This window comes from Rattus rattus, chromosome 2, assembly GCF_011064425.1.
Source record: "Rattus rattus isolate New Zealand chromosome 2, Rrattus_CSIRO_v1, whole genome shotgun sequence".
Taxonomy (NCBI): Eukaryota; Metazoa; Chordata; class Mammalia; order Rodentia; family Muridae; genus Rattus; species Rattus rattus.
The window spans coordinates 177209741-177236156 of NC_046155.1; the positions used below are offsets into that span (position 1 = coordinate 177209741).

The following is a 26416-nucleotide window of genomic DNA, read 5'->3' on the forward strand; positions in this document are numbered from 1 at the left end:
TCTTCTGGTATCTTCCTTTATTTATATTTGCAGTATGAAACACAAGCTCTGCACACATACTTGCACACTCACACCAGCCTTGGGGAGGGAGCTGGGACAAGGCCACTTGGCAGCAGTGCTGGGACCCTCAGGGTATGGGAGATCCAGCAACCCCCATTCTGGGCCTCTGGGGCTGTTGCCAGGGAGGCCGTGTTCCCCAGGGCCAGAGGCCAGATGACTGGTCAAAGTGCAAGGTCTAGACAAACACATGGCCATTTGGGCCCGATGTCCTCTGTTACACCCCACGGTGGTCCTGAGTGAAAGGCTGGATGTGAGCATCTGCACCAGAGCACAGGTCAGCGGCTTCAAACCCCAGCGCCAACCCCTACTGGGAAAGACGGGGAGGTTGTGCTTCAGAACTGCTGGCCCAGTTCTTGTCCTGGCTTCCTTTCTTACTCCTCCCTCAATATCTATCTCTCTCTCTATATATATATATAATATATATATAATATATATAATATATATAATATACTTTCTCTCTCTCTCTCTCTCTCTCTCTCTCTCTCTCTCTCTCTCTCTCTCTCTCTCCTTTCTATGTGACTCTCTATCTTTATTCTTGGAGAAAAAACTCCATAGTTTCTCTTCTCAGTGCAAATGGGGGTGGGTAAGGGCATCTCCCTGGCACCAGCCTCCCTGGGAGTCCAGAGGAGAGAATGCAGGGTATGGGACAATGGAATAGAGGGCCACCAAAGGACTCATCCTGCCCCACTGAGGAATTCCACGGGGAGGACAGAGGACTTGGCCACCACTGCCACCAGGCAGCTACCTAGAAACAGAGAGAAACACCAGTGAGGGTCTAGTGACCCCATCTTGCAGACCCACCCCAGGCTATTGCCATACTCACTGAGAACCCGATGTAATGGGCCCTCCTGGGGTAGAACCATTGGGCATCTCAAGGGCCTGGGCACTGTTAGGGGAGAAAGGAAACCTGGAGGTTATTTCATGCTTTACCAGCCTTGCTCCATCCACCTAATACCACCCAGAGAGACTAACTCACCTCTGGTTTTGGGGAAGCCCCAAATGTTCTGGGCTCTTTTTCCCCTCCACTGTCTGAGGGGATTGGTGGGCCTTGAAGTCTGGGACAGAGGTAGAGGGGTCTCTGGTTGCACTGTGAGAGAGATCAATTTGACTACTGTTAGATATTCCCATATCCCTGCCTGCCTGAGGCCACCATCTTTCCGTAAGGGGCCTAAGGTGAGGGCAGGGCTGGGCAGCAAAGAGACCTCAGAACAGAGAAGCCCATTAGCATACTGACAGCAGAGCATAGTGGGGTTGCAGAGCCTCGAGGGGAAAACGAGACCTTAGACTCAGCTACTCCCAGTGATTATCCCCCTGCAGAATATGCTTGTGGGGCTATGCACAGTCCTCCTGCTTCTTGTGGTCCCTGATCCTCTTGGAAGCTGTTCTTACCTCTGGGGTAACAAGAGCCCTTATATATGCCATTGTCCAAAACATTTAATTATAAAAATGAATGGCTACAGGGACACCGAAGCTTAGTGCTGAGGACAGCTAGAGACAAGAGCCCAGCACCCACCTCAGCAACGAGGCTGGGATTCCCCTATCCTACCTCCAGCTGAGATGGGAAATTAATGATCACCTGTCCAAGGAGCTGGGGACAGAGCGCATCCCATGCAGAGTGGCCTGGACATCTGCAACACTAACCAAGGCCTGGCAGGGGGCTGTGGAGAAAGAGATGAGCCAGATCTTAGCTGCCACCTTCCAGCAAGCTGAGACATGGCTATGCTGTCTTCATACAAGGGCCCAGGGCCCTTAGGGAAAAGGTATGGCTTAGCTCACCCAAGGGCTCTGCTACTTTGCTGCTATCTGTGACTTCCTGAGGTGCTGAGGGGTGTGTGGGGTCCTGCGACCTAGAAGGTAAAAGAGGAGCTTGAAAGAATGCAGGTCATCAACTCCCAAGCCTAAGAGACATAGGAGTGCCTTCCAGACCAAATATCAGAGCAATATCCGCCTGCCCTGTCCTGTCCATCCACACCTGAGCTGTGGGGAATCGTGGGCTGGAGGGCTGGATAGGATCTGGATAGAGGATATGTCTGCCTCCTTGGAAACTGGGGGGCCTGTTGGGGCATCCATAGGCACTGGGTCAAAGGTAGCAGTCCAACTTGGGCCTGTGGCAGAGGTGAGAGAACATGGACAAAAGATAAGTTCAAAACAGTCAGAAGCTCCATGTACACCTGAGCATAAGCCATCCAACACTCACCAGAAGGCTGAGGGCCAGGGCTGGGGAAGGAGGAAGGGCTGGTTCTTCCACATGCTGCCTGGTCAGCCCCCTCATCCTCATCCTCTTCTTCCTCCTCTTCCTCCTCATCCTCGCTGTCTGTGCTTCCTCCACTCCTGCCAGACAACAACTCATTAGGTGGCCATGTAGGGACAGCCTATGATCCACTTCCCCAACCACAGCCCAGGACCACAGAGCAGATAACAAAAAAAGATGGGGAACAAAGGCCTCCAGAGAGGTCCAGGGAACCCAGGAATATGAGGGTGCTGGAGAAGCCAGCCAACAAGTGGAGTCTGAGTCATTTGAGAACTAGACTCAGCTACAACCACAAGAGATGAGACACCAACTTTCAAGTCACCCATCACCAGTATCACACAAGCCTTTCCACCTGTGAACAGCCACTTACTATACAGAAGAATGGCATTGATATGTTTAAAATTTGGGACTTAGGACACTGTCTGAGTGACTTTCTTAAACCAGTTCTGTGAAGTTTTTGAGGAGCTTATGAGAATAAGGTAAAGAAAGGAAGAATATATAAGAACACAAAAAACATAAATGGTGTGGTGGTACACCCTATAATCTCAGCACTCAGGATGACCAAGAAGTTCAAGGTTATCCTTAGATACACTGCAACTTCAAGTCAGCCTGGGCTACATGACAGTATGTCTCAACAAAACAAAAAACAAAAATCTTAGGGGGAAAAAAAGAGAGAGACAGATAAAAGGGTTTCTTTAAAAACTAATACTAGTGGCTGGAGAGATAGCGCAGTGGTTAAGAGCACTGACTGCTCTTCCAGAGGTCCTGAGTTCAATTCCCAGCAACCACATGGTGGCTCACAACCATCTGTAATGGGATCTGATGCCCTCTTTCGTTGTGTCTGAAGGCAGCCACAGTGTACTAATATAATAAATAAATCTTAAAAAACAAAAACAAAAACAAAAACAACTAATACTAGCTGTGCTAAACTCTGAAAGGCAGTTCTATCACACCTGGGTACAATGAGGAATCTAATAAAAATGAATCAAAACAAAACAAAAAAAAAGACAAAGACACAAGCACAAGTGCATTGGTTTATTACGGCACTATTTCCAACGCTAAGTTATAGCATCAGCCTCAGTGTCCATCAACAAAGCACTAGCCAAATGTGATCTATACACAAAAAGGGTCTGAGTTTTATTCAGCCATAAAATATGAAATTACATCATCTGCAGGATAACATAACACCATGTTAAGGGAAATAAGCAATAGTTTTAAAAAAACATGAAAAAAAAAGGGCAGTTAGCTGGGAAGAGGGAAGAGAGTAAAGGGTAATAACATGCATCAAGTGTGTATGTGTGAACCAGCGAGATTGCTCAGCAGGTAAAGTTACTCGCCACCAAGTCTGACCTCCTGAATTCAACCTTTGGGACCCAAATACTGACTCCTACAAGTTGTCTAAGCCAGGGGTTGTGGCATACACCTGTAATCCCTGCCTCAAAACATTTTAGTGACAAGAATTTTAGACACAGGACCCACCCTTTCCCTATATGATTATAAAGAGTGGGGAAAGACACAAAACTGATTCATGGAAAGATGTCAGGACACTGTTGCCCATGGCAGGGGGATAGTAGCCACATAGGGGCACAAAGGGCTCAGGTCCTGCTCCTGGCTCTAGATTCTAACTGTGTGCTTCCATTTCATTGCAAACCTGCACGCTATACAAATATAGAACGAACATAAATAACTGGTCTTCAAATCAAATTATGAGGTAAAAGTTTAGAGCTACAGGCCATACATGAGGTAGTGTTTACCTCAGCAAGTTCTAACATGAAATAATTTGATCACACTATCAAGACAAAAAACAAAGTACAAAGAAAAAGACTTATCTGTACAAAGCTGAAGAACAATATAATTGAGAGAGGTTTCTTCTTTCTTCTCTCATTTCAGAAAGAGGAAGGGAAACTCATGTAGCATCATTTGAGTTCAGGAGCACAGTTCAACGATGGAGCCCTCTTCATTTTGTGCCTACCTTGATTAACATGAACTGGGTTCTACCACTAACATACAACATACATTTTGATTTTTCTCATTCACTACATACCTCTGTATTTAGCTTGTGATAGTGGGTACTTGCACACAGTCATCTGTTTAAGTGCACATACATCTCCAAGCACTGGTAACTTAAGAGATAGGAGGGCTGAGGGAAACTCACCGCACACCAGGGGGCTGGCTTGCCTGGGATGCTCTCACTGGCTGGCTGCCCTGCCAGGCACCATACTCTCCATCTGACTCTGCTGAGCCTTGGCCCTCCTCCTCATCTTCTTCCTCATCATCAAACTGCTGGATCCGGTCCTTGTAGCATATCTCAAGCAGGTTGGCATTGGGCTACAGAGCAGGATAGAAGGGTGGGCTATACTGCTTGTGAGCCCTCTCCTCCCCTCCCCACAGCCAAAACAGACAGTACTCACATTCTCATCATCAGCATTTAGGGAGAAGGTAATGTTGGCAGTCTTGTCAAATGGTGCACTGGAAGAAAAGGAAGAGATGAAGTGAGACATAGTTCTCACCTCCTTTGCTTGCTCACATGACACACAACAACTGCCATTACTATGCAAATTCACCTCCTCCCCAAGATGTTATAACATCAAGCCCAGTGTTCACAGCACCCTGAGGGCATGGTAACAAGGAAGATTATAGTCACCTAACATATACATTACCAGCACATTCCACTTGATTCTCACAATCACACTCAAGGGCAGGGTCCTCATCTCCTCTCTAAACATAAAACCTCTTGGGCTGTGGAGAGGTTGCTCGGTGGTCAACACTTGCTGCTCTTGTAGAGGACCTGGACTCAGTTCCGGGCAACTGCACAGTGGTTCATGACTACCCATAACTCTAACTCCTGGGGATTTTACACTCTTCTGGCTTCCACAGGCAATGAAAACATGTGGTGCACATACATACATACAGGCAAGCTCAAACACATAAAATTAAAATAAACCTTAAGACAAAAACAACAAAAAGAGATGCTCAGAGGATAGAGACTCAAGTGACCTGCCCTGCAAGAAGGTCTGAAGGATGTTCTGAACCCTGATCCGTCTGTGGAGTGGCCTCAGGCAACTTAGTTTGCACTTCTAAATCTCCTTTTGTCATCTGTGAAATTGAGGAAACAGTCTACCTTAAAGGGTGTTTCCAAGGACTGAGACTCACAACCTGCCTACCTAAGAGTTTATACGTATCCACGGTTCCTGATAACAACAAGCTGTGCCAATTTGTTGTTCATAACCACCCTACAACAAAGCAGACCACGATAAAGCACTGACAAGACACTCCCTATTCTCACACTACTGTCTATGAGGGGCTCTAACTACACCAGTACCATTTACTGCTAACAGGAAATGCACGGGGACCAATCACTTCCTATGAGGGTTTGTGGCCTTTATAGTTTGTGGCCATTATTCCTCTTCCTTGTCCTTAGTGAGAACTCAAGTGCTAGAGGGAAAGAAATGGCCAGGTATTCTCCTGGAAAATATATAACATCGAGTGCCAATGAGGCAAACTGCTTCAAGGAGTACAGGTACAGGTAATAGTAGTCGACACATGACCCCTGACCTTGAGCCTGTATTATGGCATTCAGGTGCTAAATATGGGAACATAACCAACCATTTTTGGAGATTAAATAACAAATTATTGCCTAGGCCCCACTACTGAAAACCATGACGGGTGGGGTGGAATCCCAGTAAGATTTAATTGTCAGGAATGGATAGATAGATGGCTTATCAGTTAGGGACACTGGCTGTTCTTCCAGAAGTCCTGAGTTCAATTCTCAGCACCCATGTGATGGCTCATAACCACCTGTAATGGACTATGATTCTCTCTTCTGATGTGCTTGGGAAAAAAAATACTCATATACATAAAATACATAAGATAACAACAACAACAACAACTGCCTGAACTACCCAGAAGGCGCTCGCTGCCTGTAGGGAGCGCCTCACAGTCGGCACATGACAAGCCATCCATGACCACCTCAAACTGTCACTTAGCACTGTGCACAGGCATCTTTGCTCAGTTCTCTTCCAGACAGTCTCAGAAACACAAATTAAACCTGCATGTGTGAAATATCCAAAAGAACTGATGAGTTTATTTTCCACCTGTGACTTTCCAACAGTCCCCTGCTTACTTTGTGTCTTTTACCCACCTCTTCAACTTTTTCTTTTGAGACAGTGTCTCATGTAGTCCATCCAAACTGGCCTTGAACTCACTATGTGCGTAAGGACAACCCCAAACTCCTAATGCTGCCTCTGCCTCCCAAGTATTAGGATTACAAGAATGTGCCACCACACCCAGCCTTTTGCTTTTTCTACTGAGATGTCTTTCTCCCTTTACACAGTAAAAACACTATACACAGATCCACATTGTGAACACAGGTTGGGGTTACTTCCCAATGACCTAACTGCGTAAAGTTCATGAAGTAATCAGCAGCAAGATGGCTCAATGACACACTCCCACACACTCCATTGTCACAACCACTCTACAAGGGAAGTGTCCTTAACTTCCCAAAACAAAACAAAAAACCTGAGGGGAGCTAAGGCCTCCAGCTAGTGAAGAGTGGAGCAATTTAGCCAAGTGCTACACTGTACAGCCCCCTAACACCCACTGACTTGTTGACTCCCCCAACAGCACTGCACTAGCCCCTTCCCCCCAGCTGACTTAGTGTCTCCGAGAATCACTGCACCCCCCACACTTGGTAACTCCCCCAGCAGACCTTCTCCCCCAGCAGACCTTCTCCCCCAGCAGACCTTCTCCCCCCAGCAGACCTTCTCCCCAGCAGCACTCACTAGCCCCCAGCAGACCCCAGCAGACCCCCCAGCAGACCTTCTCCCCCAGCAGACCCCCCAGCAGCACTCACTAGCCCCCAGCAGACCTTCTCCCCCAGCACCTTCTCCCCCAGCAGACCTTCTCCCCCAGCAGACCTTCTCCCCAGCAGACCTTCTCCTCCAGCAGCACTCACTAGCCCCCCAGCTGACTTGGTGTCTTCCCCCAGAAGCACTGCAGAACAACTTCCCCCTGACACTGTTTAATACTCTTAACTCTGAATGATTTCATTTTCCTTGTAATTTACCTTGGTGGAAAAGCAAGAACAGAGTTTTGTCTCAAAGCAGCTAGTTACTCCAACTCCATCCACCAAGAAGCCAACCCCACTGCCATCAGATGGAGTCAAGTTTCCACTTGAGTATATTCCCCAAGGGACCAAATAAAGATCTAGTAGAAAGCCACCACACACTAAGTAGAGAAGCAACAAACACAGGATTCCACAGTATTGTATCTAAGTGCACACTGAAACAGCAGCAGACTGCAGTCTATCACAATGCACCCAGAGATGTTTAGGGTAAAGAGTGGACAACGCTCTCACTCTGGATAGGTCCTGGGACTTTGTCCCTTTGTGTGTAGATGGCTGGTATGCTTGCTAAAAGGGTAGCAGTGGGGGTTACAAACCCGAGAGGCACCCAGACCACTATAAGTGATGACACAAATGTCCACTATATGCTCCCCAAGGCCAGCTCCTCCACCCAACTCAGAATCCAGCACCCTGACAACTGTGTTTTACTTTTCCCAGAGACATCAAGACTTCATCAAGACCAAGTCATCTCTCACTGAAGAATATCATCCCTACACTATACACTATGCTCATCATCCTCACCATGAAAAATGTTGGTGTCCTACCTTCCTGACCTTCACTGTGGAAGGAAAGATGACTACAAACTGGGTCTTAGTCTAGAAGAGGAACACACAAGGCCACAGCTGGGTAAACCCAAAAACAGGCTGCTGGCTAAGCCATGGTGCACAAACAGATGAACATTCAAGAAAAGGCACAAGACATTAATTAACATCACGAGGTGAAACAGCACTGTGACCTCACACAGGAACACACGCAGGTACAGCACAAACCGTCACAAAGCAGAGCCTTAACTTCATATGAGGAACACTTACTTCACACTTTCTTCCTGTTCCCCAAACTCCTCATCATTAAAGCCAAAGTGGTCAATGAAGGCTGAGGTCATGCGTTGCATCTGGAAGTCCATGAAGGCCTACAAGAGGCGTGGAGGTCAGGGCTGGAAGAGGGCTCCTTTCCCCACTCCTCCCACCTCCACAAGCCCATGTCTACCTGCTGCAATACAGCCTCCTCAGGGAAGTTGAACTCCTTGAGGCGGTCATCCTCATCATCACTGGAAGAATGTAGGTGGTGAGTGTTTACCTAGGGACAGGATGATGGAGAACAGTCAGGACCCGCTGAAGCCCCCAGACAAGGGCAAGGCAAGAATCTGCAGGAAGTAGGGGCATGAGCCACATCAAGAGGGAGAGCAGAATAAGACACCAGGTCAGGCCTCACCAGATCCACTGTGTTCTTCTTGTTGGTCTCAGCCAGGGGTCCTGACACAAATGCTTCCCATCGCTGTTGCTGCTCCTCTGGCAGCTCTGAGCACATGGACATGGAAAAGTGTGAGGTGGGAGAACCTCAGCTTCCAATACCTAATACCTGCAAGCTGCAGTTCCAGCCAGCCTCATGCCTTACCCTTTAGCAGTTGTCCCAGTTGTTCAGCATTGGGCCCCTGTTCTGCATTCTGCACCACGGCATTGGCCACCCGAGTCAGGTGGCCCATGTAGCCTTTTCTTGGGCCCCCTCCAGACCTAATTGAGAGTGGAGGTCATTGCTGGGTGACAGGTGAGATGCTTGGGCTATCCAGGCCTCCTACCCATCCTCCCACTGCCCTATCTGTCCCCACAGGAAGTCTGCAAGTACTGACTGCACACGGTCATTCTCCTCCCAGGACGCCAGAATGCGCTCCACCAGGCGGCAGTGCTGAAGGAGCTGCAGGAGAGCAAAGAGGATTTAGCTTGGGGATATCTACACTTCCAGAACCCAGCAGATGGAGAAGAGGCCTTTATTCAGCAAACACAGTTCACCAGGCTCCAAGCCTGTGAGCAGAGGAAACAAGAGTGAAAGCCAGTGTCTATGGCTTGCTTTAATTCCGGATTTCTCTTCTTTTTCCTTTCTGATACAAGGTCTCATGCAGGCTAGCCTTAAACTCTTTATGTATGCTCCCAAGTGCATCACTACACCTGCTTTTTTTATACTGTGCAGGGACCATGCAGAACTTCATGCATGCTAGGTACTAGCTAGCCAAGTGAGCTACATCCCAAGCTCTAAATTTGTTTTCTCTGAGACTTATGCAGCCTAAACTAGACTCAAAAGTTGAGATCTTCTTCTCTAGGACTAGCATTAAGGTGTGGGCCACCATATCTAGCATGTGTTTTGACTTCTCACATGGAATATACACAGCCCCTCATTTGTTCAGAGAACCATCCCCAGTTTCCCCAACTCTCTGTCAAGTCATAGCATTCACTGGTCCTCAATAGATATCAATTTCTCCTCAGCTGTATAACCCACACCCATCCCAGGTACTGATGTTGCCCAATAGACAAGGGTAGAAGTAGGAAACACCTCTGGGAGGTTATGGCCTCAGGCACCAAGTCCCCAGGGGGAGGAAAACAAAAGTCCCAGCTCACATGTTTCACGATAGGGTTCGGGACAGGTGTCTCAGGGCTGCTGTCTGGAGGGGGCCCGGAACTCAGCATTGCACTCACACACACCTCCACTTGAGCATGCAGGAAATTGTTGAATACATAGTGGAAGAAGAGGTCCTGAGGGAGTGAGGGCACAGACTGATATTAAAAGTGCTCTGCACACATCTCTATTTCCCTGGCCCCTGATCCCATCCCTTATACCAGTAAGGTGTTGGGTACATCCAGCACCAGAAGCTCCTGTGTCAAGGCAGCAGCATTGGTACTCAGGGCACTGGCCAAGAGCTTGACCACATGTAACCTCGTGTTACCCAGTGGTGGGGCCAGGCTGCCCCACGTCATCTGCAGAGGCTCCAGCTACAGGAACAAAGAAGGCTTAGTGCATACAGGGCACTTTTTCACCCCCACTTCCCTCTAGAATCACAACAACCCATGTCTCCCACCTTGGGAGGCTCAAGCAGGAGCTGATGGAAGCGGTCAAGCCGGGGACGCAGGGCATGCAAGGCACCCATACTAGAGAGTGCATTATCCAGGGCTCCCTGAGCCAGGAGCTCCAACTGTCCATCCACACTGCTAAAGAAGTTGTTCATGGTCACAGAGTCAGACCTGTGAAGGAAAGCAGTATGAAGGCAGAGTGAGCAAGAGGTCACAAAAATGGGCCAGAAGAATACCACAGCCTTGTGCCCTGAACACCCAGAGCCCTTTAACAGGTCAGAAAAGCAGGGTAAAGGACAGGCCTGGCTGGGGAAGAACTGTATCTCTCACTAACCACAGCTTTGAACAATAGCCATCCAATCCTTCAGGCTCTGAGGGACTAAGTGCAGGTAGGGGCAGTGTGCCACCTCAGGCTGATACACCTCACCTTGGCTTCCTAGGTTCCAGGAGGGTGAGCAGCACCTGGATCCCACTGACAATGACAGACTGGCACTGTTCTCCCTCAAACATGTTACTGAGGAGCTGCTCAATGGTCTCCTGCCTGGGGAAGAGGAGTCAGAGTGAAGGGCCAAGAGCCAAAACTCGCCCAGGAAAGCCCCCTACCACAAGTCTCAGAACTGATCCTGCAAACCCACTTCTCCAAGGTGGCCAACAGCTGGTCTGGCTCCGGGCTGTCCTGGCCTTGGATCATCTGCTCCCGGCTTAGGCGGATGATGTCACACAGGGACTGAGATGCATTGGAATGTTGCTGGAGAAATGGGAACAAGTGAGTATGCACAAGTTAACCATCTGCTCCCAGCACCTTCCAGACAGAAAACCAGTAATCACAGGGACACAGGATACGTGCTATAATAAGGAAGCCAGTACCCAAAACCTCAAGAAAAAAAAAAAATTCATGTATGAACATGCAGCACTGCTCAATCACATGCTCAATAACTGCTGAATAGAAAAAGCAAAGCTGTCCACCCACAATAGGATATTTACTATTCAGCCATGAAAAGGAATAAGGCATTGACCCATGTTACAATACAAGAATTTCATGTAGCCCACACTACCCCCTAAACTTTCTAAGAAGCAAAGGAGGATACTTCTCATTCTCCTGCCTCGGGTTCCAGAGAACTGAGATTGTAGGTGTGAGCCACTATGACTGGTTTATGTGAGTCCCAGGGCTTCATGAATCCTAAGCAAGCACTCTAAAAACTGAGCCATACCGTCAGCTCTCCTACCCATCTTTTAAGGCACAAAAGGAATGTAGAACATAATCTGAAGATGAGGTTTGGAGATGTCAGCCGGCACTCACATTGTCATCCTTTGATGGGTGAATCTGCTCAATTAGCCGCTGGACAATCTTCTCTTCATTGAGCCACTGAAAAAAGAAAACATTAAGTTCCTAAACCAAATGCCAGCCCATCCCACTCCACCACCCACTTCCTGAGTAGGCTCCTCACATTGAAGACATCCTGCCGCAGCTGAGGCCGCTCCACACAAGTAAGCAGACGCAACAGGAGATCCATGATGGCCGAGGTACCAATGTGACGCAGCAACAGATCCACAAAGTCATCTTTCTTGCGCAGGAAGGACACAAGCTGGGGGCACAGGCTGTGTCATACAGGATCCTGATACCCACCCTCCCAACTCCTCATCCACATGCTGAGTCAGCAGGCACCTGGTCTGTCTTGCGATTGATGAGAATGCCCATGACTTTGCTGAAAAAGCTAGCAAGCAGCGGGTTGAGGCTGTCACCACTCTGCAGGAAGCCATAGAGTCGGTTCAGGAGGGACTCATCTGCACCCAGGGCATCGTTGATCTGAGGCACATCAGAGGTCAGGATTTCACAGGCTACACTAGGGTACCTAGGAAGTGAGTGCAGGGTAGGTGTGGGTGCAGAGAGAAGGTAGAAGCCCCACATTCAATCCCCCACATCTAGCACGAGGCTCAGGGGTCCTGTGTCCAGGAAGAGAAACCAAAAGAGAAATAAAAGCCCCCTTCGATTTCTGAGCCCTCCTCAGGCTTCCTAAGACCGCACTGAGAAAGCAAGAATTATAGCTCAGTGGCTAAGGGCACTTGTTGCTCTTGCAGAGGACCTGGGTTTGATGTGTAGCTCTTACAAGGCAGCTCACAAGCTATTGCAACTCAAGTCCCAGAGGATCCAATATCCTTTTCTGGCCTCCATCAGGAGCAAGTAATCATCATACCCACCTGGTAACATGTAGCCCAAACACCCATACACATAAAATAAATTTTAAAAATTAAAAACAGCCAGGCATGGTGTCACACGCCTTTTATCCCAGCATTCAGGAGGCACAGGTAGAGGTTCTTTGTGAGTTCAATGCTAGCCTAGTCTATATGGTGAGTTCCAAGACAGCCGGGGCTACATAGAGAAACCCTGTTTCAAAACAAACAAAAACAACCTACTGGGGCTCCCACCACCACAAAATGACATCTGACTTGAACTCAGTCCTAAAAGTCAAACATTTCCTGATCCCCTCCCAACACTACTCCTATCTCCTCTAATGCCATGCAAGTCCCACATGCTGCTCCAGCTTAGGCCTTCTCTCCTCAGCACCCTATTATCTTTCTAACTCTCCAATCTTTGCTCCTGTCCTCACACATCCTTGGGTACTTGACATTCCAGAAGCTTCACTGCTCAGGATGTCACCTAAGGGCCTAGGAGACTACAGCTATTCCAAGTCTAGGCCAAAACCTGTGGGGCCTGTGCCAAGGGCTCCCAACATCTAGCAAACAGACTCCTTAATCAGGGCAGAGACACCCAGAGCCAGCAGGGCTGCTTCACTATCAACTCCCTATGCCGAGTCTAGATCACAGTCCACTAGATGCAGTTTTAGTGTGAGGGTGGATGGGTAGAAAGGGAAGAGCAAAGGAGAAGACATCCAGTGGGATGAGCTGGCAAATGACAAACTCTGTCCTCCAGAAGTGCTATCGGAGGCAGCAAGACCAAATAGCAAGACCATGACTCTACAAGCCAACACTGCTTTACTGAGTCCCCACTACAAGAGGGAAACTGAGGAGCAGTCATCATTATCCGTCTGGCTCAAGGTTTCCAGGATGGGAAGACAGAACAAGGCAGGGAATAGCACAGTGAACAGGGTGGACACACAGGAGATAGAGATGTAAACCCAGGGAAGGATCATGCAGGCACAGCAACTGAGGAAGAACAGCAAGATGGCAACAACTGCTAGGGGCCCAACAGTATCCTGTCTGCCTGGTCCTGCCTCACCACTGGTGCTATACCCTATGCCCCATGCAGGTGGCATATACTTCCTCCCCCTAAATATAGAGCCTTCATGAACTATGCTAGGAACCAAAAATGGTCAAAGAGATGCAGACACTGTACTCTCAAAGCTCAAAATCCAAAGAGAAATTAACAAAAGAAAAAAATAAAACCCTCAGATGAAAATAAGGTAGTCAGGGGCTGGCTGTAAAGCACATGGAAGCCTCACAGGCTGCACCACAACAGTATTCAGACATGCAGTGAGCCAAAGTCAATCCTTGTCAATCTTGCTACTCTTTTTTTTTTTTTTCAGAGCTGAGGACCGAACCCAGGGCCTCAAGCTCTTTACCACTGAGCTAAATCCCCAACCCCTTGCTACTCTTGATGAAAGAAAAAACCTTTTTCTCAAGGGGTTAAATCAATCTCCAGAAAATCGTCTTGAGAAAAGCCAATGACATAACTAGGTAACAGGGGGACAGACTAATAGCTGCCAAAGTTAAGCATGGGTTACAAAGGAGGTAGCACAAGACTAGAGCAATGGCTCAGTGGTTAAGAGCACTGACTGCTCTTCCAGAGGTCCTGAGTTCGATTCCCAGCAACCACATGGTGGCTCACAACCATCTGTAATGGGATCTGATGCCCTCTTCTGGTGTGTCTGAAGACAGCTACAGTTTACTCATATACATAAAATAAATAAATATTTTAAAAAAGAGGAGGAGGTAGCATGTTATGAAAGGAACAGAAAGAATTGTGCGGTGACAGAAGTGTTCAGGATGTCGCTGTGGCTCAGACATACAAGCCTATGCAGGTGATTAATGTCTGCAATGTGCAAAGGCGTGAAAGTCAGAAAGTCTCCTTCCAACAGGTACTGATTAGGTACTAGGCATGCTATGTCCATGTCACCATTCCAGTTGGGAAACCAGCCAACATATACTTGGGATCACTCTCAACTACGATCAACCATGATCAAGTCTACATCATCTGGACAAAAATCTTAAATTGATTAAAAACATAAGGGAGGTGACTAGAGAGAAAGCCTGCAGTTAAGCATGTTTAAAACTTGCAGAGGCAGGGGTTGGGGATTTAGCTCAGTGGTAGAGCGCTTGCCTAGGAAGCGCAAGGCCCTGGGTTCGGTCCCCAGTTCCGAAAAAAAAAAAAAAAAAAAAGAACCAAAAAAAAAAAACTTGCAGAGGCTTAGTTCCCAGCACCAACATCAGATGGCTCACAACCTCCTGTAACCCCATCTCCAGGGGATCCAATATCCACTGGCCTCCTTGTAGTACACAGAAGTTTATATAGATGCACATGTGACTGCTGTACAAACATGAGAAACTGAGTTTAGATCCTCAGCACCAATGTAACATGCTGAGTGTGATGGCTTGTTTCTAAACAGAGCTAGGGAGGCAGAGATAAGATTTCTGGAGCTTTCTTGGGCCAGTTAGCTGAATTGCTTAACTTCAGATTCAGTAGACCTTGTCTCAAAAAATAAAGTGGAAAAACAGTGAAGATGGCTCCGTAGGTAAAGGCCAAGCCTGAATTCAATCCCTAGAACTTATATACTTATATGGTGAAAGGAGACAGACAGACAAACAGTCAGACACAGACACAGACACAGACACAGACACACACACACACACACACACACACACACACACATATGAGAAGGAGTCAAGCATGGTGAATGCATGCTACAATCTCAGCACTTGGAAAGGAACAGGAAGATCAGGAGTGATACTCAACACAGCCAGTTCAAGATCAGCCTGAGGTATGAGAAATGTGCACAGGCCTTTAATTCAAGCACTTAGGAGGCAGACCTCTTGTGAATTCAAGGCCAGCCTGGTCTACAGAGCAAGTTCTAGGACACCTAGGGCTATACAGAGAAACCCTGTCTGGAAAAATAAAAAAACAAACTAAACAAAAACTGAGGACAACAATCAAACTAGAAGAAAGGTAAACAATAAAACGTAAATAAGAAAATGTGACTCCCTGTTGAGGTTTGAAGGGTGAGTGGGACTTACCCAAGGCTTTGTATTTGGTCTATCTAGAGAACCTTATCATACAAAACTTTTAAAATAACTCAACCATGAAGGGTCTTCACTAGGTGAACTGTAATCCTATAAATGATCTGACCCTCCCTGCCTTACTTCCTCGCCCCAAAGTTCAATTACTGAGAACAGGTAAGAGTGAAGAACTCACTTGTAGCGTAGCCGCTCCTCACCACTGGCTGGGGGCTCCTGGGTGACCCAGGCCACCATGGCCTGCAAGTGGGAAGGCTGTAGCAGGAAGTCTAAGAGCTTCCGATTGACAACCTTGCACTCCTGCAGCACGTCCTCCTCATCCAGCAGCTCAGGTAGGCTCAGGTCCTCCTTCTCCAGCAGTGTGTCCAGGTGAGAGCTTGTGTGCAGGTCAAACTTCCAAAACATGGCGCCCTGTAAGCATGGGCATAATCAATTTATCACATACAACTAGCAACTGCTGCTGAGTGAGACAGTGGCAGTATCAGTGACCAAGTACAAACACCCCTTCTAGGCCCCAGACACAGATTCCTCACAAGTCTGCCCTGCACAGAGGCTCCACAGGTATAGCACATACAGCACTCGGTTCTGCTAAGGAACCCAGAACCCACCATCTCAGCCTCCAAGCTGCCTCTCCTGCAGTATAAGAAATCACTTTATCGCCTAGCAAGCGCAAGGCCCTGGGTTCGGTCCCCAGCTCCGAAAAAAAAAAAAAAAAAAAAAAAAAAAAAAGAAATCACTTTATCACTCTCAGCTTAAGGCCTGGTGAAGTTCTCAGTGTAGACTATCCAGGGCCTGCAAGGAAAAGCTAAGTGGCATAAAGTGACTGTGGCCCATCCCATGAGCCTGTTCCACTGTCTTTTATCTGGGCAAGGATACCATTTGAACTTCTAGCTTCAGATTCATTTTATTTGCTGAACAAATTCAAATGCTCCCATGACCTATAGTGCACAGCCACATCCTACGGTAGCAAATCACCCAAGGCCACTAGTGAGGTATGGGGTGGTGGCAGCTGGGAGAGAGGAAGTATGCTCATATTGAGGCTGTGGCTGTTGCCTAGACACCACAGACACAAACACAGCCCAACCATACTCATCACCCCACGCCCAGGAAAAGAGGAAAACCTGGGGTGGGGGCTCCTAGAACAAGACAGCCACTAAGCAGGATCCAAAGAAACACACAATGATAAACAGGCCAGCATGAGATAAAGTGAGGTATCAAGCCGACTCTTAGTAACTAGGTAAGACCAGAATACCCTGGGTATTAACCAGGAAACAGCACTATGCTGAGTTCCTGGTCTGCACTAAGGCCTTGCTCCTCTCAAGGCAACAACAAAACCCCATTTTAAAAAACTTAAGCCTAGAAGAGACAGTCAAGAGACCCAGCCTATGCTACCAGCAACTCATTCAACAACATGCTCTGGGTACACATATCCAAGTCACAACCATAGAAGCTGCCATTACCTCATCACAGGATGGGAAGAACTGAACCCCAGTAAATTATGAGGCTTCCCAGGACCTCAGGGGCCATTTGGCCCAAGGATAGCATCTGTGGAACTCTTGCTACACTTAAGGCCTGACCACAAGTTCTGCTCTTCACTTGTCTCCTGATAGCCTGACAATCACCTGAGGATGAAGCCAAGACAGAGTAGAGCCAGCCAGGAAAGCCTACAGCTTGGCACACAGACATCAGACCCTCTCTGCCTATACGGTCCCCCCTTGCACAGACCTCTATTATTTCCCAAGACCTTCTGATTCTCTGGTCCTAGAGAGAAGACCTCCTCCACCACAGCCTGCCAGCTAGAGCTTGCTGAAGAGATACGTCAACCCCAGTGCACTCAAGCTACCCTCAACTACCTCCTAGAAACTTATCCCACTCTTTCAACCTTCATGCTGTATTCCTTACTCAAACACTGCTCTTTGTTGTTTCCAAAACATGCTAAGCTTTGGTCCACCTCAATGATTCTGTCCAAACAGCTAGTCTCTTCTCATTATTCAGGGTTTCTTACTAAGCATTCTTCTTGCACAGGGGCTTTCCCAATCATCTTGGCTGAACCATGCAGTCCCCAGGCCTGCCTTTGTCCTCTTACTGTGACCTGTACAGAGCTTACTTAGTGCTATCCAGAAAATTACCACACAATAATAATACATTTATTGTAACTATAAAGACTCCAGGGGCTGGAGATGATTTAGTGGTTTAGAGCACTTGCTCTTCCAGAAGACTTAGATTCAATTCCCAGTACCCACATGGCAGGCAGCTCACAATTGTTGATTCCAGGTCCTGAGGACCCAATGCATTCTGCAGGTACTAGGCACACATATGTACATAAAGACCAAACAGTCATACACATAAAACATAAAAATATAAAAATTTTTTAAGACTTCCAAAATTTTCCTATGCTATTAAGTACACAAGATAGCACCTAACACACAACCTCATATACAAATATTACTAAAAGACACACATATTGCCAAACCATGTTGTCACAAGGCTTCAGCCCCCTGAGGCAGGAGACTGACAGTCTGGGATTGATACAGTAAAATCACTCCCACGCCTTGGCCCCATTCAATCAAGGTCAAAGGAAGGAAGTCTAGTGAGAAGGAGGTACAAGGTCACTCAGGCTGGTAGGGGACAGGCTAGTTCCAGGGTCAATGCAGGTGCTGGGGGTGTTATCATAGATGAAGAGTAGAGGTGAAAGAACTCCTGCTTCACAAGAATCATGTTGTGTGGACCCCTTTTCTACTTCCTACCTCACTTAATGGCAATCTCACAAGCCAATCAAGATCTGTAACAAAAACATGCATTGCAAAGGGGAGCAGTCAGGAAGAACACTGACAGAAGGGAGAGGTGAGGCAGATGGGTTTCCTGATCTGGGTATACCTGGGACAAGAATAATAATCTCAAGGGGCAACCGCCACATCAATCATGACTCACTGACTTCCTGCTGAAGGCCACGTGGTGTGAAGTAACAAAAAGTTCAACTTGGTGAACATGGTGCCTCTCTACACAGGAGGCTGTTTGCATGGCAGTAAGATCAGACAGTAAGGTCGGGAAGCTGCCCAAGCCAAGGGAAGGAAACCAGAACTAAAAATTCTGATAATACCAAGTTTCTAGAACAGACAAATATCCACAGTGACAGAAAGAAGATTACAAGTTTCAAGGATCTAGAAGAATTTGTAGAAGACAGTTTCCTTTTAGTAGTTTTTTGTTGTTGTTTTAATACTGAGCCAGGCACAGTGGTGCATACCTATAATCAGAGAACTTGAGAGGCTGAGGCACAAAGACCTAGATGTTTAAAGTCAATTTTAACTACATACTGAGTTCAACACTAACCTCTGTTACCTAAGGCCCTGTCTCAAAACAAAGTCCAAAAACTGTGAGAGAAAAGAAAATAGTATGAAATAAATTGTGGTGACACTACACAAAGTTGTGGATCTACTCAGACCCACTGACTTGTGCTCTTTAAATGGAAAAATTCAATGGAAATAAATGGTACCAAAACCGTTAATGAAGAAACAAAACCTGCCAGGACGAGTATATTGAGGCCAGACCAGAGCTGACAAAGTGCCTGCTGGCCCAGAAGAAGGGAAGCTTACCAAAGCTCTGCTCTGAGAGCCTGAGCAGATTCCCTTTTTCCCATGCTTCACTACCAACATTCTTGAGATAAAAAGAACCCACCAGGTTAAGTCTGCATGGTGAGAAGATGGCAGAGGCAGGGCATATGATTTGAGGAGTCTTAACAGTCACACTGAAAAGTGCCATTGTGGCCCTCTATATCCTAGCTTTATTCTGGGCATGAGGCAGAGACCTTCCACAAGAGCACCCTGTGCCCACCTAGGCCTGCAACACAACCCTCACTAGAGGCTGCCTATCTTAGGGCTGAAGGGAGAAAGGAAATCACCAGCCAACAGGCTCAAAGAACTGAGAAAGCACAGCAGTGGCCATGTGCAGTTGAGAGTTGAAAGGGCCCAGACGCTAGAGATCAGGTGGACTCAAAACACTCAATCAGGAAGCATGGAAGGAAGAGTGTCATGAGTATAGTGATAAAGGCCTTTTTCAGGGTTGCCAGCAGGATGCCATGCAGAGGGAGGTGAGCAGCTTCCCCAGTACGTGCTAGTAACACACTTCCCATTTTAATAAAGTGGGGTTTAGGGCTGGTGAGACAGCTAAACAGGAAAAGGCACTTTGCTGCAAAGCCTGACAACTGGGATTTAAGCCCTGGAACCCCAATCAATGTGGAAGGAAAACTGACACACACACACACACACACACACACACACACACACACACACACACACACACACACACACACACACCCCCCCAAATAAATGTGGAGCTGTTTGAAAAAGGAAAAAAGCCTCCTTCTCCAGTGGGAGACAGGTTAGAGGCAAGACCAAGCCATCTGTGGACAATCCCAGGACCTAGCCTTTCAGTATTTTGTCTACTGTGAGACAGAAAAAAAAAATTGTCAGTTCCATTTGACAACAGAATTCTATTTTAAAAGGAGGTCCGAAGGAAGAGAAGGACACAGCTACCAAGAGACAGAATCAGAATCCATGTGACATGTGCTGGTCTTCTGACAAACTCTCACTGCTGAGGCCTATCCACTCCCTTCTAAGACACCTGGTTAGAGGGCACAGCCACAGCTTCTTAAAATCCTCTATCCCTACTCCAACCTTACCACCCCCGTCTCAGTGATTCTCATTGAGCTTCTCTCCCCAAATTGGCTCTCCAGAGAACCTAGCTGGAGGCCACTGGAACAAGTCTTGAGCTAACGATTAGTATGAAGTTCACATGATGTATAGTAGCCTCTACTTGAGTCCAGAAAACCCAGAGTATCAGGGAGGAATGCTGACCAAAGGCAAGTACTGATGTAGTGAGGCAAAATTCTACAGGCTGTCCTGAGACCACACTCAGTTTCAAGCAGGAGACAGTCACTACACCAAAGGTGGCAGCACTAAAAACAGAAAAGCAGAAACTCTCAGCATTTGCCCAAGTGACTTAAGCACTTTTCTCAGATCATTCAGATACTTAGCACTATACACCCCACCACCCCCACCCTGTGTAGCTTTCAGCAGCTTCAAGAAAACGGAAGTGACAACCACTGGTTTTAGAGACGGTTTGAAAACCAAGACTGGCTGCTAACGGAAGGAAGGGAAATTATAAATGAGAAAGGAAGCCATTAGAAAAAAAAGTCACTTTGCTTCTTCTGCCAACTCTAACATCAGTAGCTCTGGCTTCTTGTTTTGCTGTGTTGTTCTAAAATCTCTGACACTAGCTGTCCCTCTCAGGAACCTGCCAGTCCCTACAGTTTCTCCTTCCTTGGTCCAGACAGGACCTCACTGTGGTCCCCCCATCCTGCCCTCATTGTTGCTGCAGCCCCGGCTGACTCCAAATATTCTGCCTACTAGGAAACCCATGGACAGGTTCTTTAACTGCTAATCCTCCCATACTTGCCCTAACCACCCCCTGACCTCAACTACCCAGAAATGGGAGACAAGGGCAAAGAGACCTTTAGGGTTGGGGAGGAGTTCCAAGACAGCCACCTGACTGCTCAAAGGCTCCAACATCAGGACAGCCCCTCAGGCTGCCTGGCTGCTCTAGGAGGAAAGGAGACCAGCAGCAGGCATGCTAGCTCCTTAAAAGGCTGGGTGGATCATGCCTCTGTTTTTTAATGCCACAGCCAGCTCCTGGCCAAATCTGGAAAAGGGGTTTGGGACACTTAATACCAGGGATGAGGAGACAGTAACGGCAATCTAACTATCCTAAGCAGGACCCGCAGCAGTGTGGCCTTCTGAACACACCACCACCCTGGCAAAGCAAGCACAGGGCGACAAGCATTTGGAGGAGCCACTGCTAGAAGGATCTGGTCACATGGAAAACTGAGCTGGGACTTTCCCAAGGCTTAGGAAAGGCCTGAGTGAGATAACAACCAGGGTGAGGGAGGGTCGTGCAGGTAGCCAACCCCTCAGATCCTAGTACCACTCTAGGGGAAATAGAAACTCTGGCCCAACCCCAAAGGAGGAATAAACAGAAAACAGAGCCTAAGGACACTTGGCCAAGAACTGAGGCAAAGCCAAAAATACTCTGTACTCATCTCCTGGTGTGGCCACAGGTTTAAAGGGAAAAAGCAACAGCCTACGGAACAGTTGTGAAACAGTCCATAGAAGAACAGAAGGGAAATGAGATCAATGGGCCAGAACTTGGGAAGCTCATGTTGCCAGGGCTAAAGAGCAAAATCCTATCTTAAGACTAAACTAAACTAAACTTTGAAAGACCTAAGTTTAAATCTCTATATGTATGTCCAGACCAGCCTCAAACTCCAGAGCTCAAGTATTCCTCCTGCCTATATTATAGGCATATACCACTGTACCTGACCAGATTTGGAATTTTATCTCTCCAAGATGAAAACCAAAGACCTAATTCCATTGAACCTCAGTGTCCTCATCTGAGAAATATCTGTAACGTAGCCTTTCCTGGAGACGAATTCACAAAACTGACATGCAATGGGAAAACCCTGGTCTGGCATGGATGTATTCCCACTAAGCCAGTACTGGGCAATAACTCTTACCATAGCAGCTAGACCACTTACCTGTCTTTTGCAGCAAGCCTAATGGCAGCAATTGAATGCACTCAGGATGAGGTCTACACCTTCTACCTGCCCTACAAGCTCTGAGTCTAACTACCTCCTCCTTAGACTGTCAGACTTCTTCACTGACACCACTTCCTCCCAGAAGCCTTCCCAGGCAAGTCTCCTTCCAAAGCATCCCATTGGTCACTCTATGAGAGAATATAAGTTTCAGCTGTGAGGAAAAGATAGGCCTGTCCAGGGACCTGCAACTTTCTAGAGATGCCACCTAGGATCTAAGATACTGCCAGATCCAAAACTAAGTGTTTGTTGGGGCTTGAGGATGTAGTTCATTTGCTTGGGGGTATGACTAGCATGCACAAAACTCCTGAGTTCAAATCTCAACAGTGAACCACCACTGTCAACCTAACACTTGGGAAGTAGAGGCAGGAGGATCAGAAGTTCAAGTCATCCTTGGCTACATAGTGAGTTTGAGGCCAGATGGTTTGAACCAGATGAGAGTCTGGTTCAAAATAAAAAGTAAAAGTACTTGTGGGATTAATGGAAACAGAAGTCAGAGAAGAGAAAGTGATCTCTGAAGGTCACTTAGCCAGAGATCCCAAAAGTAGAAAAAAAAAGGGGGGGGTGTCGACAAAGTTGTTTTCTGTCAATGGAAAAAAAAGATGCCATATAGCACAACAAAAGCAAACAACCAAAAAGGATAAATGTAAAAGAAAATACACAAATACACAACAGCTCCTACACCACATAGACGCCCAAAGCACATAAGATACTCGACCAAAATAGCAGAGTAGCAGTGTTTCCCTCCTATCCTCCCTAGCAACATAATTGACAGTTGGGACTGGATAGCTATTTGTGGTGAGGGGCTGCTCTGTATATTAGAACAGTTTCAATAGCATCCCTAGGGGGGATATAGATACACTAGATGTGGGAAGCATACTTTCTTCTACTTCCTATAGTTTTGACAACCAAAAGATCTCCAAACATTGCCAAATATCTCCTAGAGGACATATCATATCCAATGAGAACTACTGGGATATATTATCAAAAACCAGATGATAATCCTAAGAGATACTGATTTGATATACTTGCTGTGTGCCTTGCATTCTGTGACAGGCATCTACAAACATTGCACTCAATATCCAGGACCACCCTACACAGACAGCCCTATTAGCCCACTTACAGATGAGAGAAACAGATACAGACCGCTTGCATAACTTTCCCAAGGATTCATCACTTGGAAAGGGAAGAGCCTGGACTTAAACCTAGGTCTAACTCACAAAAAAATTCTTGCTCTAAATAATTCCTCATTATCCCAATCTCAAAACTAGAGGAGTAGAGTCACTGAATTTGGGCAAAATGATTTGCATTAGGCAAAGGTTACCAGAGAAATAAATAACAACAAAGCCACAGGCAACTCTAAGTGTATGTGGCAGATCATAGCAAGTGCTCCCACATGAACTGTCCACATCAGGAACACAGAATGCATATAGAAACGACTCTTACTGTGTTGTTCAAGCAATCCAGTCCCTGCAACATTGGCCTTGTTCTAACAGAACCTCTCCTTTAGGAGGAAAGCAACCCTGTGACAGTTTTACAACCCTCAACATAGTACCACATTTGGCATACAGTGCAGCTTCCTTCCCAGAAACAACTTGCCTTCCAGGTAGGTGTTAATGGTAATTCATCATCAGTACAGTTGCCTCTGCATATAGAGTGATCAAGACCATAACTACGTTGGCCTGGTAACAAACATATAACCCCAGGTACTTAGGAAGCTGAGACAACAGGATTGTGGGTCAATATCCCAGCAGCTCTGCAGAGTTCAAAGCAAGCCTAAAACAACTTAGTTAAGATATTGTCTCACAATTTAAAAGCAATAGGAGAGGCTCAGGCTGTATGTAGCTCAGTCAGTGGTAGAATGCTTACTCTGCGGCAGAAAAACTTGGGTTGAGCCCCAGTACCACCACAAAAGGGAGGAAAAAGAAGGGACCACTATCCAGGTCACTTAAGGCCCTGAACAACCGCCCCAACCAAGCCATTCCCTGCCCCTTGTCCTCTTAACACTTCAACCCACTTCATCCTGGCTCCTTCAATGTTCCCACCTTCACATATTTGCACGTGCTGTTTCTTCCACCTGGAAAGCCTTTCTTCCCACTCTCCATCTGTTAACTCCCACTCAGCCTTCCTCGACAGAAAAGCCACCCATCCGGCCGGTCTCACCAGTCTCTCCCACTCTGTGGCCTGCTGCCACAGCACCCTGGGTTACCACCATTACAACACGCAGTAATTGTGACTGTCCAGCTTTGCTTTGGCTCCCTGAGTAGAGAAACTACCAGGGACTTCCATTGACCACTCCCTCCCGGACCCAGCAATCAGGCCCTGCACTCAGCAGGCCTCATCTCACAGTATACCCAGTAGTGCACTGAACAGTGGCTCCAGCTTCACCACAAGAAGCTAGGGACAGCGAGGGACAGGACAGCCACAGCCAAGGCGAGGGAAAAACCTGTTTAACCGTTCCTTCCTGAGTAGAGGATGAGAATCAGAAAGGCCAAGAGCCACGAAGGCTGATGAGAGTGAAATGGGTAGACACAGTGGTGAGCACAGAAGAGCAGGCAAGAGGAAGGAAAGAGGAAGGCACCCTAGAGGAGGAAGACTAAGACAGGGGAGTGGGCCCGAAGAACCCCAAGAGAGCTGAGTCAGAATGATAGTGGAGGTGATGTAGATCCCAGTGGGAAGAGATGAGGGTTGGGGGCTGTGGGGAGAAGAGGGTAAAGAAGAAAAACCTAAGAGACTTAGAAAGGGTCCCCAATAAACGAGGAAGATGGACTGGGAATGATGACAGTGAGGTAGACACAGGCCCGGCGACAGGAAACAGACTTGACCACACTGACAAGTGGCTAAAAGACTCGGGGAGTGAAAGGGAGGATACTAAGAGACTCAGGAGGGGGGGCACTCAGGAGGATTTGAGGCAAAACCTCGCGATTAGAAGGCGCACGCCCGGGAAGGCAGCTATGGTGCTCACCTGCGCGGGGGGGCGGCGGCTCCTCGCACTCGGGGCTCATCGGGGCGCCCCCGCCGCCCCACCGCCGGCGGCTCCGGCCCTGTCGAGGGGCCGGCTAAGAGAGGCGGGGGCGGCGCCGAGGGGTGGGGGCTCGCGCAGGCGCCTGGGCCGGAGCTAGCGGACCCGCGCAAGCGCCCTCTGGTCACAGGGAATCCCCTGCCTCACCGCCGAGCGTCAACGAGTTCGGGGCGTCGCGAAAAAGTAGGCGCGCTCGTTCCACGGCAAAGCTCCGTGGCAGACGCAAGGCCTGCGCAGGCGCCTCCGAAGCAGGGGCGACGGGGGAAGTCGCCGCGGGTCACACACACAGAGACACACACAAACACGCCGGCACCCGCGGAACAGGAAAAAGAAGCCGCCGCAGCCTCAACGGGTGCAGAGCTGCACCGAAGGCCGACGCCCGTCTCCTCGGCTTCAGTGTCGCCCGAAACGGCTGGGTCTCCCCGGCCCAGCCGTCCACCTTAAGGCCTCCGACGCACGGCTACCCCCGCCACTGTCCCACAATGCCCCGAGCGCGGGAGGACGCAAGAAGACAGGCTCCGCCCTCTCGTGGTCGCTCTCCGTGCGCAGGTGCGCGAGAGGCCACTAGTTCGGTCTGGCGAGGCGCGTGCGCAGTGAACGCTGGAGCCCAGAACCTGCCCACTCCGGAACTCGGCCGCTGTCCGCGCCTGCCGTTGCCAATGTTCTCTCCCTGAATAAATCTAGAGGGCCCACTGCGCAGGCGCTGCTGCATCCCGAACCTCGTTTTCTGTGACTACATTCCAAAACCCTCTGAGTATTCGGTTTTAGGATCTTTCGCCCTGAAAGCTACCTTCGGAAATCCGATTGTTATTCCGACTCCTCCAATCCTGTTTCTTTGATTCGAGTCAACTCCTAAGAAATCCATTCCGACTTTTCGTCCTCACTCGAAGCTTGTTGGTTTTGTTCAGTCGGGTTCGTCCGGGAGGCTCTGTGGAGGTTTTCTGGCTGACTTAAGTTCCTACTCAGGCATTTGCCCAAGCTACGTCTACTGTTGCCAGTTGCTGCACAATGCCTTCTCTTGTAACAACCGGGAGGAACCCCTTACGCCGGGATTCAGTCACTAAAGGGCCTTTTCTAGCGCTGAGCCTCAGTTTACTCTCAACTTTCATACACTGCCCTTCGTGCCTATTTTATAGGTCAATTCTAAGGATTAGACAAATGCGTGTAAGAAACTTTCGTTTTCCTTCTTTAAAACAGCAGGTTGGAACTTTACATTTCGGGGACG

General features: G+C 47.9%; 1 protein-coding gene across 1 annotated transcript; it reads right to left on the bottom strand.

Annotated features, from left to right (window-relative positions):
• On the bottom strand, positions 1–25699 carry Ppp6r1 (protein phosphatase 6 regulatory subunit 1). The gene is made up of 24 exons (XM_032894481.1): positions 25135–25699; positions 15702–15934; positions 11940–12126; positions 11722–11859; positions 11574–11639; positions 10909–11021; positions 10701–10814; positions 10282–10444; positions 10043–10195; positions 9824–9958; positions 9061–9125; positions 8829–8944; positions 8646–8731; positions 8421–8510; positions 8246–8343; positions 4723–4780; positions 4467–4639; positions 2258–2391; positions 2033–2165; positions 1837–1907; positions 1637–1718; positions 1037–1147; positions 884–946; positions 1–805 (listed from the first exon to the last, which is right to left on the bottom strand). Exons 2-24 carry the CDS (start codon positions 15926–15928, stop codon positions 802–804), a joined length of 2580 nt encoding a protein of 859 aa, XP_032750372.1. The 5' UTR covers positions 15929–15934; positions 25135–25699; the 3' UTR covers positions 1–801.
• Between the last annotated feature and the right edge of the window lie 717 nt (positions 25700–26416).